This window comes from Maniola hyperantus, chromosome 26, assembly GCF_902806685.2.
Source record: "Maniola hyperantus chromosome 26, iAphHyp1.2, whole genome shotgun sequence".
Taxonomy (NCBI): Eukaryota; Metazoa; Arthropoda; class Insecta; order Lepidoptera; family Nymphalidae; genus Maniola; species Maniola hyperantus.
In genome coordinates, this window is record NC_048561.1 from 4,581,584 (window position 1) to 4,597,138 (window position 15,555).

Here is a 15,555-nt window from a genome sequence, read left to right on the forward strand (position 1 = left end):
CCTGCCAAGGCAGGGAGGTGGGTACCTACGGTGTGGCCCTAATGTGAGTCCCCGCCCTTGGGTGACGGGGGTGTGAACCTATGCTGCGCTTAGACTAGTGTACTCACGGAACCTGGGCTCTAGAACTACACTACACTATACACAACGCAGGAACAATCGAAGCACTGGAAATCCAGGGCACATGCACTGACACAGGGCGAACTCGCGCGAGAGTCGGAGCGGTACCGAGAGGTAGAGCGCATTAGCGAACGTCCGCACGGGGCGGATGCCGAACACGGAATCCACCTTTTTAGGTGGATTTGCGTGTGACTTTGTAGCCTTCAGCTTGCGCTTCTGGCCCTTGGATTTCACAGTTGTGAAATCCTCCATTTCGGAGGAGGCCGGGGATGCCTCAGAGTGAGGCTGCACAATCGGAATTGGCTTGACAGGAGGAGACGTAGAGTCTTCCTCCATAGCCGTGGGGGGGGATGCCGGCGGGGGGCCGAAGCGCTCGGGCCTCCGCTTGGCGTCGATCTTGAATTTATCCAGATAATCGGGGTTGCTTTTAGCCAAGTCGGCTAACAGCGCAGTCATGTCTACATCTTTGTAGATTGTCTGCGGGACGTCCGGGGCCTGGCTGGGCCCCGGCTTTGAATGGGTGGGTTGTTCGGGGGCCATCTCGACCCCGGTAATACTTGTTACCTCCCTGCCGAAGCAGGGAGATGAGTGCCTACTGTATGTAGCCCTACACTTGACCCCGTCCTTGGGTGACGGGGGTGTGAAAATGCCCTACGTTAGGCTGTTCACAGCCTTCGTCTTATTCTAGTGTACTTACTGTTTAAAACCGGACTCCAGAACTTCACCAACTAGAAATAACACAAAGCTTAAACCTATACCCAACACCGAAGCACCGTCACTACGTCACACAGTCGAATACGCTCTCCGAAACCGCTCGGATCGAACACCACTGCACACAAACGGAGGCTAATACGTCGAACGCGCGCCGTACTGATCGTATCGTGCGATAAGATCTGCGTCTGGAAGCGACGTCTGCACGCGTTGGACGTTTCTACCGGTCGTCCGTATTTATAGTATTTATAGGTACGCGCGAGAAAGAAAGAGACACACACAACAACTTGCTTGGTGGGACTGGGACGCGACGTCGAGAGACGCGGGGGGGGAGGGGAGGGGAGGGGTGGGGAGGAGGGTGTGTTTGTTGGTGTATGATTTAATAATATTGACAAAATTAGCTATCTATTAACGAAGGGATTATTTTGGAAAAAAAAAAAAAAAAAAAAAAAAAAAACAAGTTAAATAATTAGGATTTCATGTGACATACCTATCAATTTATCAAAATCGGTTGCCGAGCCGTGAGTTAAGTTGCGTTACAAACGGACATATATAATATATATATATATATTATTCAATATGTGCAGGTCAAAGACGTCATAATATTTTTTTTTTTTTTTTTTTTTTTTTTAATTCATTACAGTCGGCGTGTAGGTGTAAGTATCTATAATAAAATAGGTACCTAGTAGGTACGTAATTAATTAACGTCTTATGATGTAGGTAGGTAGGTCGATACCTAACTACTGCATAGGGTATTTTAATAGGTGATCAACAAAACCGCCAACACGAGCAGGTAGAGCAACTGTGTTAACACCGAGCACCTCATGTACGTGCAGGGTAGGTAGAATAGAATACGAGAGAGAAGTAAAGTAGCCCTAGGTGGTAGTTATCTAATATGAAAGTTTTGTGGCCCTGAAAAGGGCCTTTTGCATTGCTACGAATCAGGTAGGGTACCTACTACATATGATTAGGTAAGTGAGCACCCGACGACGCTCGCACATTTAGGCGCGTTCGCCCCTGATCCTGCGCGCCAGCTGAATGTCCTTTGGCATGATGGTAACTCGCTTAGCGTGGATGGCGCAGAGGTTGGTGTCTTCGAATAGTCCGACCAGATACGCCTCGCTGGCCTCCTGCAGGGCCATCACGGCGGAGCTCTGGAAGCGGAGGTCGGTCTTGAAGTCCTGAGCTATCTCGCGCACCAGCCGCTGGAACGGAAGCTTGCGGATCAGGAGTTCGGTGCTCTTCTGGTAGCGACGGATCTCACGAAGCGCCACAGTTCCAGGTCTGTAGCGATGAGGCTTCTTCACGCCGCCGGTGGCGGGAGCGCTCTTGCGTGCAGCCTTGGTGGCCAGCTGCTTGCGAGGCGCCTTACCACCGGTGGACTTACGAGCGGTCTGCTTCGTACGAGCCATATTATTCTACTAAAAGAGAGTGAAAAAAAAAAAATAACTTTTATCGTGCGCGCGTCCAGTCGCAACTGACACTGTTAATTTATAAAAATTTCCCCGCCGGGCTCTGAATCTTATATACGAATGACGCGGGGAGGAAAGGGGCGAGAGGGGAAGCGGGCAGGCAGTGCGCGCGCGACACAGACACATGATTGAAAGAGATTCGCTTATTATATAAATTTATTGTTGTGTTGTCCGGTATTAGGTACTTAAAAAATAATAATAATAATAATAATGGGTAGGTAGGTAGGTAGGTGGGTAAATATGTAGGTATTAGATATTTTGTCATAGTTGCCATTATTATTATTATTATTACTATTATTATTACAAACAAACAACATCAACGGATCGAAGAAAAAAAAAAAAAAAAAAAAAAAACCGAAACCGCACGCATTCTCGGATGATCAGCCGAAGCCAACGCGGCAAATAAGAGTAGGCATATAGGTATAATTGTATTTCCGGTAGGTACCTACCTGATTAATTTTTAAGTTGTAATGTATTCAAGTAGTAGGTAGGAGGTACCTATTTAATTGTTAAAGCGTAATTCCAGCTAGGTGATTAGCGAAGGAAGCGCCGAGAATAGGTACCTATTATAGATAGGGTAGACAGGACTGTGTTTCTAACATTATTATTAATTAACATTTTAGTAGTCAATAAAAGTAGGTAGGTAAGTACCTATGCAGGTTTGAAGTAGGAATCATTTTGTGGCCCTGAAAAGGGCCTTTTGTTTACATATATCTCGTTCACTTCTAACGAGGAAGAGAAGACGCGAAGGGCTAGCTTACTTCGAGCTGGTGTACTTGGTGACGGCCTTTGTGCCTTCACTGACCGCGTGCTTGGCCAGCTCTCCCGGCAGCAGTAGTCTCACAGAGGTCTGCACCTCCCTGGAGGTGATCGTCGATCTCTTGTTGTAGTGGGCGAGACGGGAGGCCTCGGCGGCGATGCGCTCAAATATGTCGTTCACGAACGAGTTCATGATCGACATAGCCTTACTGGAGATACCGGTGTCGGGGTGGACCTGCTTGAGCACCTTGTAGATGTAAATAGCGTAGCTCTCCTTCCTCTTGTGCTTCTTCTTTTTCTTGTCAGACTTGGAGATATTCTTCTGGGCCTTGCCGGATTTCTTGGCTGCCTTACCGCTAGTCTTGGGTGGCATATTGTACTAAGTACGTTCTGCGAGCACTATTACAAACAGACACTGAATAGGTAACGCGACCGCTGTACCGATGAGACGCTACAGAAGTGTGATCGGCTACCGGCGGGTCTATCGAGTTTTGTTAGTTTCTCAGCGCGGCAGAGTAGCGACTGCGGCGAGCGGCTTGGTCCGATTCGACCAATCGTCGAACGATTTTAATTGTTCCGCGTGAGGGGGATGGAGGGGGGGGGGGGGGAGTGCGGCGTAATTTCGAGGACCCCTGCCCCCTCTCCGCTCGCTGGTGATAAAATAATAATAATTATACCCCAAATTATTTAAAAAAAATAAAAAAAAAAAAATGTATGTATGTATGTATGTATGTATGTATGTACGTACGTATGTAACGCATCTGGGTTTCACCCTTTTCGACTTTCTAAATTTACTTTAAAAATTAGGTAGGTGTGGTACGCGACAGGTCGCGATGGCAGTCGGGAAGGGACCCCCCCCCCCCCCCCCCCGCATCATACCCCGATTGCCATCTCAACCTGTCGCGGACCTATAGGTAGGTAGTTAGTTAGTTACCGTCTACTATGTTGTTGTTGTATAATATCTTATTAGGTAGATATACCTACGTTATAAAGATATTGTGTTGTATCGTTGATATCATTATTAATATTGGAACAGTTTTGTGGCCCTGAAAAGGGCCTTTTGTTCATTTCTTGATAGAAATAATATTGAGTAATCAATGTAGATAGATGGGCACCAAGGTGTAGGTGTTTAAGCCTTCTTCTCGGTCTTCTTGGGCAACAGGACAGCTTGGATGTTCGGCAACACGCCACCCTGTGCGATAGTCACGCCAGAGAGGAGCTTGTTCAGTTCCTCGTCGTTGCGGATGGCCAGCTGGAGATGCCTGGGTATGATCCTGGTCTTCTTGTTGTCGCGCGCCGCGTTGCCGGCCAACTCGAGAACTTCAGCGGCCAGGTACTCCATCACGGCCGCGAGGTAAACGGGCGCGCCGGCACCGACGCGTTCAGCGTAGTTGCCCTTCCTCAGCAGCCGGTGAATACGTCCGACGGGAAACTGTAGACCGGCACGGTTCGAGCGAGACTTGACCTTTCCCTTAACTTTGCCGCCTTTGCCACGCCCGGACATTGTTGTTGAGAAGTTTAAAAACAATCTAAATCACAAATGTACGTGTACGTTGTGTACACGCGTGCGAGCGGAGCGGTGAACTCTTTAAAAAACCATCGCGTCGAGCCGCATTTATATAGTAAAACCGCGCTCCTTAGTAAGGTGGGGATAGCGACGAGCCACCACGGGCACGTTTGCATCAAGTTTGTTTGTTTTTTTGAAAATGCGACGTTGCATGTAGAGAAGGGACAGCGAAGCGACAACGTCGCATTGAAAAATTCTACGAAAATGTTATTATTTTATTTTTTTTGTTTTTTTTTCAATGTCAAAAGAAAATACGATAAGACGGACGGACGGAGCGGGAGTCGGGATCGGGTTCGTCGGCTGGCCGTGATGTGCGACGTGCGACGTGAACGAGCTGAGCGTAGTAGTACATAGGCCTAGTAGATAGAGTATATATAGTGTGTATTGTAGGTACCTATGTATACAATATTTTAGTCTAATAGACCGTGTGTGTGTGAACTGTGAATGAGATGAAAGAAGAAGAATAATCGTCAATCAGTGTTAGTGTTAGTGGTAGGTAGTGGTAGTGCTATGGTACTTATGACCATGATCCAAGCAAACAAACGTTCCTCCCGGTCGGTGTCGGTGTCGGTGTTGGGGACAATGGGCAGAGAAACTTTCAGCTTTTATAATTACCTAATTATTTATGAAGTACTTACTAATAAAATAAATTAGTAAGTAATTAATATAGACCGTAGGTAATTATTGTAGTAAACTAAATAATTAAATAAGCTATATAAGATAGATAGGTAGGTAGGTACCTATATATCTTATATAGCTTATTTAATGGTATGATTGGTACCTATGTAATTATTATTATGTATAGAATATACCTAGGGTAGGTAGTAACATATTGAGCTTTTAAAGGTGTTAACAGGTACCTACCTAAGTTAACTACCATGACCATAGAAATAGTATAATATAAAATAACTGGTACTTGTATATTATATACAGTTGTAAAACGTGCCTTTTTAGCGTAGAGTAGGCGAAGCGAGCTTTAATTTCTTTTTGTTAGGCATTCACAAACGCGAGCGAAGCGAGCGTTTTTTTTTTTGTTAGGCATTTTTTTTGTTAGGCATTTTTTTTTTTAGGCATTCTCAAACGCGAGCGAAGCGAGCGTTTTTTTTTTGTTAGGCATTCACAAACGCGAGCGAAGCGAGCGTTTTTTTTTTGTAGGCATTCACAAACGCGAGCGAAGCGAGCGTTTTTTTTTTTTAGGCATTTTTACAAACGCGAGCGAAGCGAGCGTTTTTTTTTTGTTAGGCATTCACAAACGCGAGCGAAGCGAGCGTTTTTTTTTTTTGTAGGCATTCACAAACGCGAGCGAAGCGAGCGTTTTTTTTTTTAGGCATTTTCACAAAAGCGAGCGTTTTTTTTAGGCATTTAAAAAATAAATATGACTAAATTTTAAAATAGTAATTTTAAAATAGTCGGGCTTAATTTTTTTTTGATGTATGAAATATTCGTTTTTCAACCTCAAAAGAATGTTGTAGGTGTAATAAAACGAACTAATGGCTAGTATATTTGGTAGGTATAGGAAATGTGTGTTAGCCCTGAAAAGGGCTTTTTATTGTTGCGGTTGTAAAGCCGCACGCAGAACTCTTGAACGCGCGCTTCATCGCCGGAACGTCCGTCGTCCGCCGCAGCACGGAGCCGCTTGCGCTGGCTGGCTGGCTGGCTGGCTGGCTGGCTTCAACACGGACGGCGAATAGCGAGCAGTTCGACGATGGCCGAAGGCGGCAGAGCAAGTAGAGCTGATGAGCTTACTTTTTTGCAGCGGCGGCCTTCTTGGCGGCGGGTTTAGTCTTGGGCGCGGCCTTCTTCGGTTTCGGCGCTTTCGGTTTCTTCGTGGGCGGTTTGGCAGTCTTCTTCGCCTTGGAGGCGGCGCCCTTGGCCTTGGCCGGGGACGCGGCGGCGACGGACGTCTTCTTCGCGGCGGGCTTCTTCCTCTTGGCCGCGGCGGCCTTCTTGTCCCTGGCGGTCGCGGCGGCGGTCTTCGCCCTCGACGGGGACGAGGCGGCCGCCGCGGCGGCGGAGGCGGCCTTCTTGCCACCCCTGGCGCCGGCCGCGGCCGCGGTGGAGGCGGCCTTCTTGGCCCTGGCGGAGGCGGCGGACGCGGCGGCGCCCTTGCCGCCGCCGGCGGGCTTCTTGGACGCGGACGACTTCGACTCGAGCTTGAACGAGCCCGACGCACCCTTGCCCTTGGTCTGGATCAGCGCGCCGGACTCGACGGCGCTCTTCAGGTACTTCCTGATGAAAGGCGCCATCTTCTCAGCGTCTACCTTGTACTGGGCGGCGATGTACTTCTTGATGGCCTGCAGCGAGGAGCCGCTCCTCTCCTTGAGCTCCTTGATGGCGCTGTTCACCATCTCGGACGTCTTCGGGTGGGTGGGCTTCGCCTTCGGCTTCTTGGCGGCGGCGCCGCCGGCGCCCGCGGAGGCCTTGGGCTTCTTCGCGGGTGTCGCCGGGGCGGGTGCTTCGGATGCGACTGCGGAGTCTGACATTTTATTGTTTGATGATGCACGTGCCACGACACAAAACACTGAGAACAATAGTGCACTGCACTATACAGACATAGATACGCCGCATGAGGTCGCTGTCGGTAGTAAGGCTCGTGGCTATACCGTAAGGAGAACCGCGATGTCGCTAGACATTTTCCCGTACGAATACTTACAACTTTTCACTAGCATGCATCAGATTAAAACAAAATTATATATTCCCATTTAAGTTTTCCATCATTTGTTACGATCGTGTCGTTTTATCATGAGCCTGTCCGTGTCGTGGTATAATTTAATCGCACGTCGCCTCTTTGTGAACGGAGTGATCGATGTTTAATTTCGGTACACCGCTAGTCGCGTACCTCGGGTCCCGTTTAAAAGCGATTTTTCTCTATAAAACAATGCTTACATCATTGTATATCTTACCAAATTAAAAGCTGAGATTCTACTCTATTCATACGACCACTCATATCAATACTGAGTCTGACGTAGATGTAATTTAGCCAGATCGAAGTGGAGCCTCGTAAAACACTACTCGATCTCTCGGCGTGTACGAATAATTGTTGTCTCCCGCTGACTGTCTGATTATTTCGATAGAGGTATACCGATATGATAGAAAAATATAATTGTATTCATTTTATGTTCTCATTCATGTACAAATAATCGTGAAAAGACGGATAATGGATAAATTGACGCCAACACGAGTGCTCACTTGCGGCGCTGAGGAGGCGCGGCCGGCCGCCAGCCAGCCACATAATATACATTCTCTACACCGGGCACTATTTATATTTTTTATTATAATTCCATTATACAATATTAATTACTTGATACTTTATAAGTTTAAGTAGGTTCTACGTGTAATTTAGAATTAGAAAATCGTTGGATTAGGTATGGGGACACAATATTAAAATGTGCGCCAAGAGTAGTAGAGCTGGTCACTCACTGTAGGTAGAAATTATCACCTCTATTGTATTTCATAGGACGTAGGTATCAAAAACGATAACACATCGTGTTTTAAACTTAAGTAGTATTTTAATTTTCAATTATTATGTATCACTGTCGGTACCTATGATAGTTCGTTCAAATTCGTTGTAAAAAAATAAAGTACAGGTAGGTACCTACCTGGTACACCAGCAATTCATTATTATTTTCATATCACTTGCAATGGATAACCTATCTGATTCGACACTGCATTAGGTGTGCGTAAGTGTAAGTGTGTAAAAATATTTAAATGAGTCGATGCATAAATAGATTGGTAATAAAACAATAGAAATATATGCGGCCCTGAAAAGGGCCTTTTTTATCGTATTAATTGGAATACGAATTAAGAGAGAGGAGTCATTAACCTCCGAAGCCGTACAGGGTGCGACCCTGACGTTTCAGAGCGTAAACGACGTCCATGGCGGTGACGGTCTTCCTCTTGGCGTGCTCAGTGTATGTGACGGCGTCGCGGATCACGTTCTCCAGGAACACTTTCAACACGCCGCGGGTCTCCTCGTATATCAGACCGGATATACGTTTCACACCACCTCTGCGTGCCAGACGACGGATGGCCGGCTTCGTGATACCTTGGATGTTGTCACGCAGCACTTTCCTGTGACGCTTGGCACCACCTTTCCCCAATCCCTTGCCGCCTTTACCGCGTCCGGTCATCCTCTGATATTTTGTATCTCTTCGAAATTCCCAAAAACTGTACTCAGCGCGCGCTGCTCGCAGATCACTCTGTGAACATATAACAGATATCCGTTTTGTGTGTTGTTTGTGAGGTGCGTTAACTTTGATCGTGCGGTGAAACTAAAAAGTTTTGGCTTTAAAAATGAAATAATGTAAACTACAGTTACATAAATTATTATTTTAACTCTACTAACGGAAAACATCCTAAATGGGGGACGTGTCTGGAAACAACACTCGTGCGATGTTAAAAACCTCGCCTTCGGCTCGGTTTTTAAACTCGCACTCGTGTGTACGCAATCCACTATCACATTTAGGATGTTTTCCGTTAGTAGAGTTAAAATAATAATTTATGTAACTGTAGTTTACATTATTTCATTTTTAAAGCCAAAACTTTTTAGTTTCACCGCACGATCAAAGTTAAAGGCTCCTCTAAAAGAACAAAAAAAAAAACATGCAAACCTTTACAATGTTCTCATAAGACTATGTGGCGACTACTAATCCACACTAAGCCAGCGTGATGGACTACAGCTTGAGTCATTTTCATTCTGAGAAGCATCAAAAAGTTTGTGGAGACTGCTAATCCGCTTACTCCGCACTTGGCCAGCGTGGTGGACCACAGCCTGAGTCATTTTCATTCTGAGAAGCATCAAAAAGTGTGTGGAGACTGCTAATCCGCTTACTCCGCACTTGGCCAGCGTGGTGGACCACAGCCTGAGTCATTTTCATTCTGAGAAGCATCAAAAAGTGTGTGGAGACTGCTAATCCGCTTACTCCGCACTTGGCCAGCGTGGTGGACCACAGCCTGAGTCATTTTCATTCTGAGAAGCATCACAAAGTTTGTGGAGACTGCTAATCCGCTTACTCCGCACTTGGCCAGCGTGGTGGACCACAGCCTGAGTCATTTTCATTATGAGAAGCATCACAAAGTTTGTGGAGACTGCTAATCCGCTTACTCCGCACTTGGCCAGCGTGGTGGACCACAGCCTGAGTCATTTTCATTCTGAGAAGCATCAAAAAGTTTGTGGAGACTGCTAATCCGCTTACTCCGCACTTGGCCAGCGTGGTGGACCACAGCCTGAGTCATTTTCATTATGAGAAGCATCACAAAGTTTGTGGAGACTGCTAATCCGCTTACTCCGCACTTGGCCAGCGTGGTGGACCACAGCCTGAGTCATTTTCATTATGAGAAGCATCAAAAAGTGTGCTGAGACTGCTAATCCGCTTACTCCGCACTTGGCCAGCGTGGTGGACCACAGCCTGAGTCATTTTCATTATGAGAAGCATCACAAAGTTTGTGGAGACTGCTAATCCGCTTACTCCGCACTTGGCCAGCGTGGTGGACCACAGCCTGAGTCATTTTCATTATGAGAAGCATCACAAAGTTTGTGGAGACTGCTAATCCGCTTACTCCGCACTTGGCCAGCGTGGTGGACCACAGCCTGAGTCATTTTCATTCTGAGGAGCATCAAAAAGTTTGTGGAGACTGCTAATCCGCTTACTCCGCACTTGGCCAGCTTGGTGGACTACAGCCTTAGCTGTTTTCATTCTGAGAAGCATCAAAAAGTTTGTGGAAACTGCTAATCCGCTTATTTCACACTTGGCCAGCGTGGTGGACTACAGCCTGAGCCATTTTCATTCTGAGAAGCAACAAAAAGTTTGTGGAGACTGCTAATCCGCTTACTCCGCACTTGGCCAGCGTGGTGGAGTACAGCCTGAGCCATTTTCATTCTGAGAAAGGAAACTGCTAATCTGCTTATTCCGCACTTGGCCAGCGTGCAGCGTGGTGGACTATAGCCTGAGCCATTTTCATTCTGAGAAGCAACAAAAAGTTTGTGGAGACTGCTAATCCGCTTACTCCGCACTTGGCCAGCGTGGTGGACTACAGCCTGAGCCATTTTCATTCTGAGAAAGGAAACTGCTAATCTGCTTATTCCGCACTTGGCCAGCGTGCAGCGTGGTGGACTATAGCCTGAGCCATTTTCATTCTGAGAAGGGTAACAGCTAATCTGCTTACTCCGCACTTGGCCAGCGTGGTGGACTACAGCCTGAGCCATTTTCATTCTGAAAAGAAACACGTACTCAGTAGTGGACCGGTGATAAGTAAATGAAGATAATAAAATACTAATAATCACATCCATACTAATATTATAAATGCGAAAGTCTGTCTGTCTGTCTGTCCGCTAGCCTTTCACGGCCTATCCGTTCAACCGATTTCGACGTAATTTGGTACAGGGATAACTTTTATCCTGGGGAAGGACATAGGCTACTTTTTATCCCGGAAAATCAAAGAGTTCCCACGGGATTTTTATAAACCTAAGGCATCATCTAGTTCAAAATAATTCAATCCATACTAATATTATAAATGCGAAAGTGTGTCTGTCTGCTAACTTTTCACGGCCCATCCGTTCAACCGATTTTGATGAAATTTGGTACAGAGTTAGCTTACATCCCGGGGAAGGACATAGGCTACTTTTTATCCCGGAAAGTTGAAGAGTTCCCACGGGATTTCAAAAAACCTAAATCCACGCGGACGAAGTCGCAGTAGTTAATATTATTGCGATAGCGAGCTCGAAACGCATTGAAGTGTTTTCACTAAAAAAAATGGGCCAAGTACGAATCAGACTCGCGCACCGAGGGTTCCGTACTAATCGAACCTGAGACCTCTAGCTTAAGAAGTACGCATGTGACCAGTTACCATCAAGTGGTAAGTGGTCACCCCGAGATTTAAATCAACAGTTGGGAATCGAACCCAGAATAAGAAAAGCATAACTTTGACGGTAAGGTGTCATCCCAAGAATCGAACCCACGACCTCTTAAGTAGAGTGCAATTTACCACTGACAGTTACGCTTGATAGTGAGTGGTCATCTCAAGATTCAAAATTTCAAACCTGGGGTCCTTACTTCAATTTAAAATCAACACAATTGCGGGAATCGAACCGATTATAAGGAAAAAATAAAATAAAAATTGTTATTTACCGTAAAGTAGACTCGTTGCTGTCGATAAACACATTTGATGGTAAGCCGTCACCGCGAGAATCGAACCAAGGACTTCTATCATGAAACTTCACCTCACCTGAAACTTCCATAAGAGAAACAAATTAGATGGTAAGTGGTTACACTAACAACATTTTTAGGGTTCTTTACCTCAAAAGAAAAAACGGAACCCTTATAGGATCACTTCTTGTTGTCTGTCTGTCTGTCGGTCTGTCAAGAAACCTACAGGGTACTTCCTGTTGACCTAGTTTTTATCTAATTTCAATGAATCGAAGCAAATCCATACTTAATATTATATATTAAAACTTTCGCCTGTCTGTCTGTCTGTCTGCTAGCCTTTCACGGCCCATCCATTCAACCGATTTTGACGAAATTTGGTACAACGATAGCTTGCATCTCGGAAAAGGACATAGGCTACTTTTTATCCCGGAAAATCAAACAGTTCCCACGGGATTTTTAAAAATATTAATCCATGCGGACAAAGTCGGGGGCGTCATCTAGTGTTACATAAATTGATGCAACCAGGAGTCGAACACGAGTCTGATTCACTTACATTCTTCATGGTAAGTGGTCACACCAGAATCAAACCTGGGACTCCTGCGTGATATTAAAATTCACGCTTGACTGCAAGTGACACAGTCTTATACTGCAGGAATCAAACCCGATACCTCTAACTTAGGAAAAAAATATAATTACACTTGGTGGTAAGTGGTCACTCCAAGAGCGAAGAAGAAGAAGTGGTCACTCCAAAAATTGGACCTGGGTCTTTTGGTTCAATTCAAAATCAACACAGACAGGAATCGACCCAAGAACAAAGGAAAAACTTCAACAAAAATATTCAATTTACCTTTGTGGTAAGTGGTCACCGCAAGAATCGAAGCTGGGACCTTTATCTTGAAACTACACCTCGAGTCACAGGGAGCCGCTGGATCCAGGCGGGGCGCAAGACCGTGGCGTGTGGAAGTCCCTACAAGAGACCTATGTCCAGCAGTCGACGTCTATTGGTTCATGATGATGATGATGATGATGATGATGACACCTCAGCATCTGAAAATCCATAAAAAACACATTAGATGATAGGTGGTTACACCAAAAAAACTTTTTTCATCTAATATATAATGAATTTAACCGAAAAAAAAACAAAATTGTAACCAGGAATCGAACCCGAGACTGATTGATTACTTTATTAAAGAAATATTCACGCGAAATCACCAAATCACACATGAGGACAAGTGGTCACCCCGCGAATCAAAACCGAGACTTTGAGCTCGATTTAAAATCAACACAGTCGGGAATCGAACCCAGAATAAAGAAAACCATATTTAAAAAAAACCAATATTTTAAATGGGAAAGTTTCTATACATTACCTTTTTAATAATCAAATGCTAAACTGATTTTGAGGACATTTGGCAAAGAGATAGCTTGCATCCCGGGGACAAAAATATATAAAAAGAAGAGTTAACTCACTGACTGACTGATCTATCAACGCGCAGCTCAAACTACTGGACGGATCAGGCTGAAATTTGGCATGCAGATAGCTATTATGACATAGGCATCCGCTAAGAAAGGATTTTTGAAAATTCAACCCCTAAGGAAGTGAAATAGGGGTTTGAAATTCGTGCAGTCCACTCGGACGAAGTCGCGAGCATAATGCTAGTAACAAATAAAATGCTTACCATTCATATTGATTGCATTGTAACTATGATCCTGGAATCTTGTAGCACCTTCCACCATGAGACCTGGAATATTCAGCATATGGAATGAGTGAAGCGGTGATAGCCCAGTGGTTAGGACGTCCGCCTTCTAATCGGAGGTCGGGGGTTCGATCCCGGGCACGCATCTCTAACTTTTCGGAGTTATGTGCGCTTTAATTAATTAAATATCACTTGATTTAACGGTAAAGGAAAACATCGTGAGGAAACCTGCATGGCTGAGAGTTCTCCATAATGTTCTCAAAGGTGTGTGAAGTCTGCCAATCCGCACTTGGCCAAGGTGGTAGACTATGGCCAAAACCCTTCTCACTCTGAGAGGAGACCCGTGCTCTGTAGTGAACCGGTGATGGGTTGATCATCATGATGATGATGATGATGAAGCGGTGATAGCTTAGTGAACTTGAAAAACTGAATAACTAACATGTACGGTACAGTACCCGGTTGAAAATATTGTACATCAACCTTTAGAAAGAGATAGCGGTTTCATAGAGCATTGTCTCTGTCGTTGAGACAGACAAAACATCACATAGTTATGAATGACAGAGACAATGCTCTACAAAGCAGAAATGTCATTCTCATGTCCGATGTACATTACTTTTTGCCGCATATTATACAGTACCCGGCAGAAAATATTGTACATCAACCTTTAGAAAGAGATAGCGGTTTTGTAGAGCATTGTCTCTGTTGTTGAGACAGACACAACATCACCAACACATAGGTATGAGTGACGGAGGCAACAGTCTACAAAGCCAAAATGTCATTCTAAAGGTTGATGTAGGTACAATATTTCCTGCCGGCTATTGTAAACCACATTCCATAAGAAAAATATTATGTACTCAGGTACATACTATTATTATCAACTAGATGATGCCCGCGAATTCGTCCGCGTGGATTTTGGTTTTTTTTAATCCCGTGGGACATCTTTGATTTTCCGGGATAAAAAAGTAGCCTATGTCCTTCCCTAGTATACAAGCTATCTCTGTACCTACCAAATTTCGTCAAAATCGATTGAACGGATGGGCCGTGAAAGGCTGGCAGACAGACAGACACACTTTGTCATTTATAATATTAGTATGGATGTAAAACAAGATATTTAGGTTTTCTTTATGACATACCTAGAGCCTCACACTAACAAAATATGATTTTCAAGTATTCCATAAAATTATTCCAGAAACGGTTTGTGTAACACATTTGGACACCACAAAAACGCTATTTAGGTAAAATTAACAACACAACAATAGTAATCAACACAAAACACAACTGCTAGAGAAGTAAGTGCCTCTAATAGGTATTATATACAAATTTTTAGCAATTATAATTGTAGTGCATGCAATTCCGTACATTTTAGAACAATATTATTCGTGGTCAGTGTTATAGTCTTAAATTATTTAGTTACAAAAATTATTTAGTTGTACCAACAATTATTTTGCGTTTGGATTTTGAACTCTGTTAGGTTAGTTAGTAGTTTATTTAGGTACCATCCAAATACATAATATTACGAGGTTCGATTTTCGAACTGTACTACTTTTCGCGCGAAAGGGCCGCTGTCGGATGCACACTATGCATATTAATCTATGCTATGCACAGAATACATTTACTCCGAGGTAGGATGCTATATGTATAGTCTATGGTCGGATGGTCGGATCACGGATGGTCGGCAAAACACCGTTTACCTACAGAGCGACAAGGCTCTCTTGGCACTTGAATGACGTTGATAGGGGGGCGCTGTTGGAGAACAAAGGCCACGAGAATATTCAGTACCTAGGTACCTACTTGCAAATTCTTTGAATCAAGCAAGAACAAAGGGGACACTTGACGGCAACGTTGGTTCTGATTAGAGCCTCAATACATTTTATTAGGTCAGATTCATCATCAGATTAGGTCGACGGTTCAAATCCCGCCCGTTGCACTATTGTCGTACCTACTCCTAGCACAAGCCTGACGCTTAGTTGGAGAGGAAAGGGGAATATTAGTCATTTAATATGGCTAATATTCTTTAAAAAAAAAAAAAAAAAGATTTTTGGCACGCGCCAAGATAGCCTTGTTGCACTGTATCGGGAAATCAGAAAAAT

General features: G+C 44.6%; 5 protein-coding genes and 1 long non-coding RNA gene across 6 annotated transcripts; all 6 read right to left on the reverse strand.

Moving 5' to 3' along the window:
- Nucleotides 1-1,433: 1,433 nt before the first annotated feature.
- On the reverse strand, nt 1,434-2,292 carry LOC138404155 (histone H3). The gene has a single exon (XM_069507407.1). The coding sequence runs from the start codon at nt 2,238-2,240 to the stop codon at nt 1,830-1,832; it is 411 nt and encodes a 136-aa protein (XP_069363508.1). The 5' UTR covers nt 2,241-2,292; the 3' UTR covers nt 1,434-1,829.
- Nucleotides 2,293-2,974: 682 nt separating this feature from the next.
- Nucleotides 2,975-3,506, reverse strand: LOC117994521 (histone H2B). Its single transcript, XM_034982453.2, has one exon. The coding sequence runs from the start codon at nt 3,430-3,432 to the stop codon at nt 3,058-3,060; it is 375 nt and encodes a 124-aa protein (XP_034838344.1). The 5' UTR covers nt 3,433-3,506; the 3' UTR covers nt 2,975-3,057.
- A 671-nt stretch (nt 3,507-4,177) lies between these two features.
- Nucleotides 4,178-4,634, reverse strand: LOC117994519 (histone H2A). Its single transcript, XM_034982451.2, has one exon. The coding sequence runs from the start codon at nt 4,561-4,563 to the stop codon at nt 4,189-4,191; it is 375 nt and encodes a 124-aa protein (XP_034838342.1). The 5' UTR covers nt 4,564-4,634; the 3' UTR covers nt 4,178-4,188.
- Nucleotides 4,635-6,119: 1,485 nt separating this feature from the next.
- LOC117994517 (histone H1-like) lies at nt 6,120-7,174 on the reverse strand. Its single transcript, XM_034982449.2, has one exon. The coding sequence runs from the start codon at nt 7,107-7,109 to the stop codon at nt 6,369-6,371; it is 741 nt and encodes a 246-aa protein (XP_034838340.1). The 5' UTR covers nt 7,110-7,174; the 3' UTR covers nt 6,120-6,368.
- Nucleotides 7,175-8,285: 1,111 nt separating this feature from the next.
- Nucleotides 8,286-8,822, reverse strand: LOC117994522 (histone H4). The gene has a single exon (XM_034982455.2). It carries the CDS (start codon nt 8,754-8,756, stop codon nt 8,445-8,447), a length of 312 nt encoding a protein of 103 aa, XP_034838346.1. The 5' UTR covers nt 8,757-8,822; the 3' UTR covers nt 8,286-8,444.
- A 3,887-nt stretch (nt 8,823-12,709) lies between these two features.
- LOC138404232 (uncharacterized) lies at nt 12,710-14,912 on the reverse strand. Its single transcript, XR_011238248.1, has 3 exons — nt 14,599-14,912; nt 13,448-13,510; nt 12,710-12,818 (listed from the first exon to the last, which is right to left on the reverse strand). It is a non-coding gene; the product is annotated as an uncharacterized lncRNA (long non-coding RNA).
- Nucleotides 14,913-15,555: the final 643 nt, after the last annotated feature.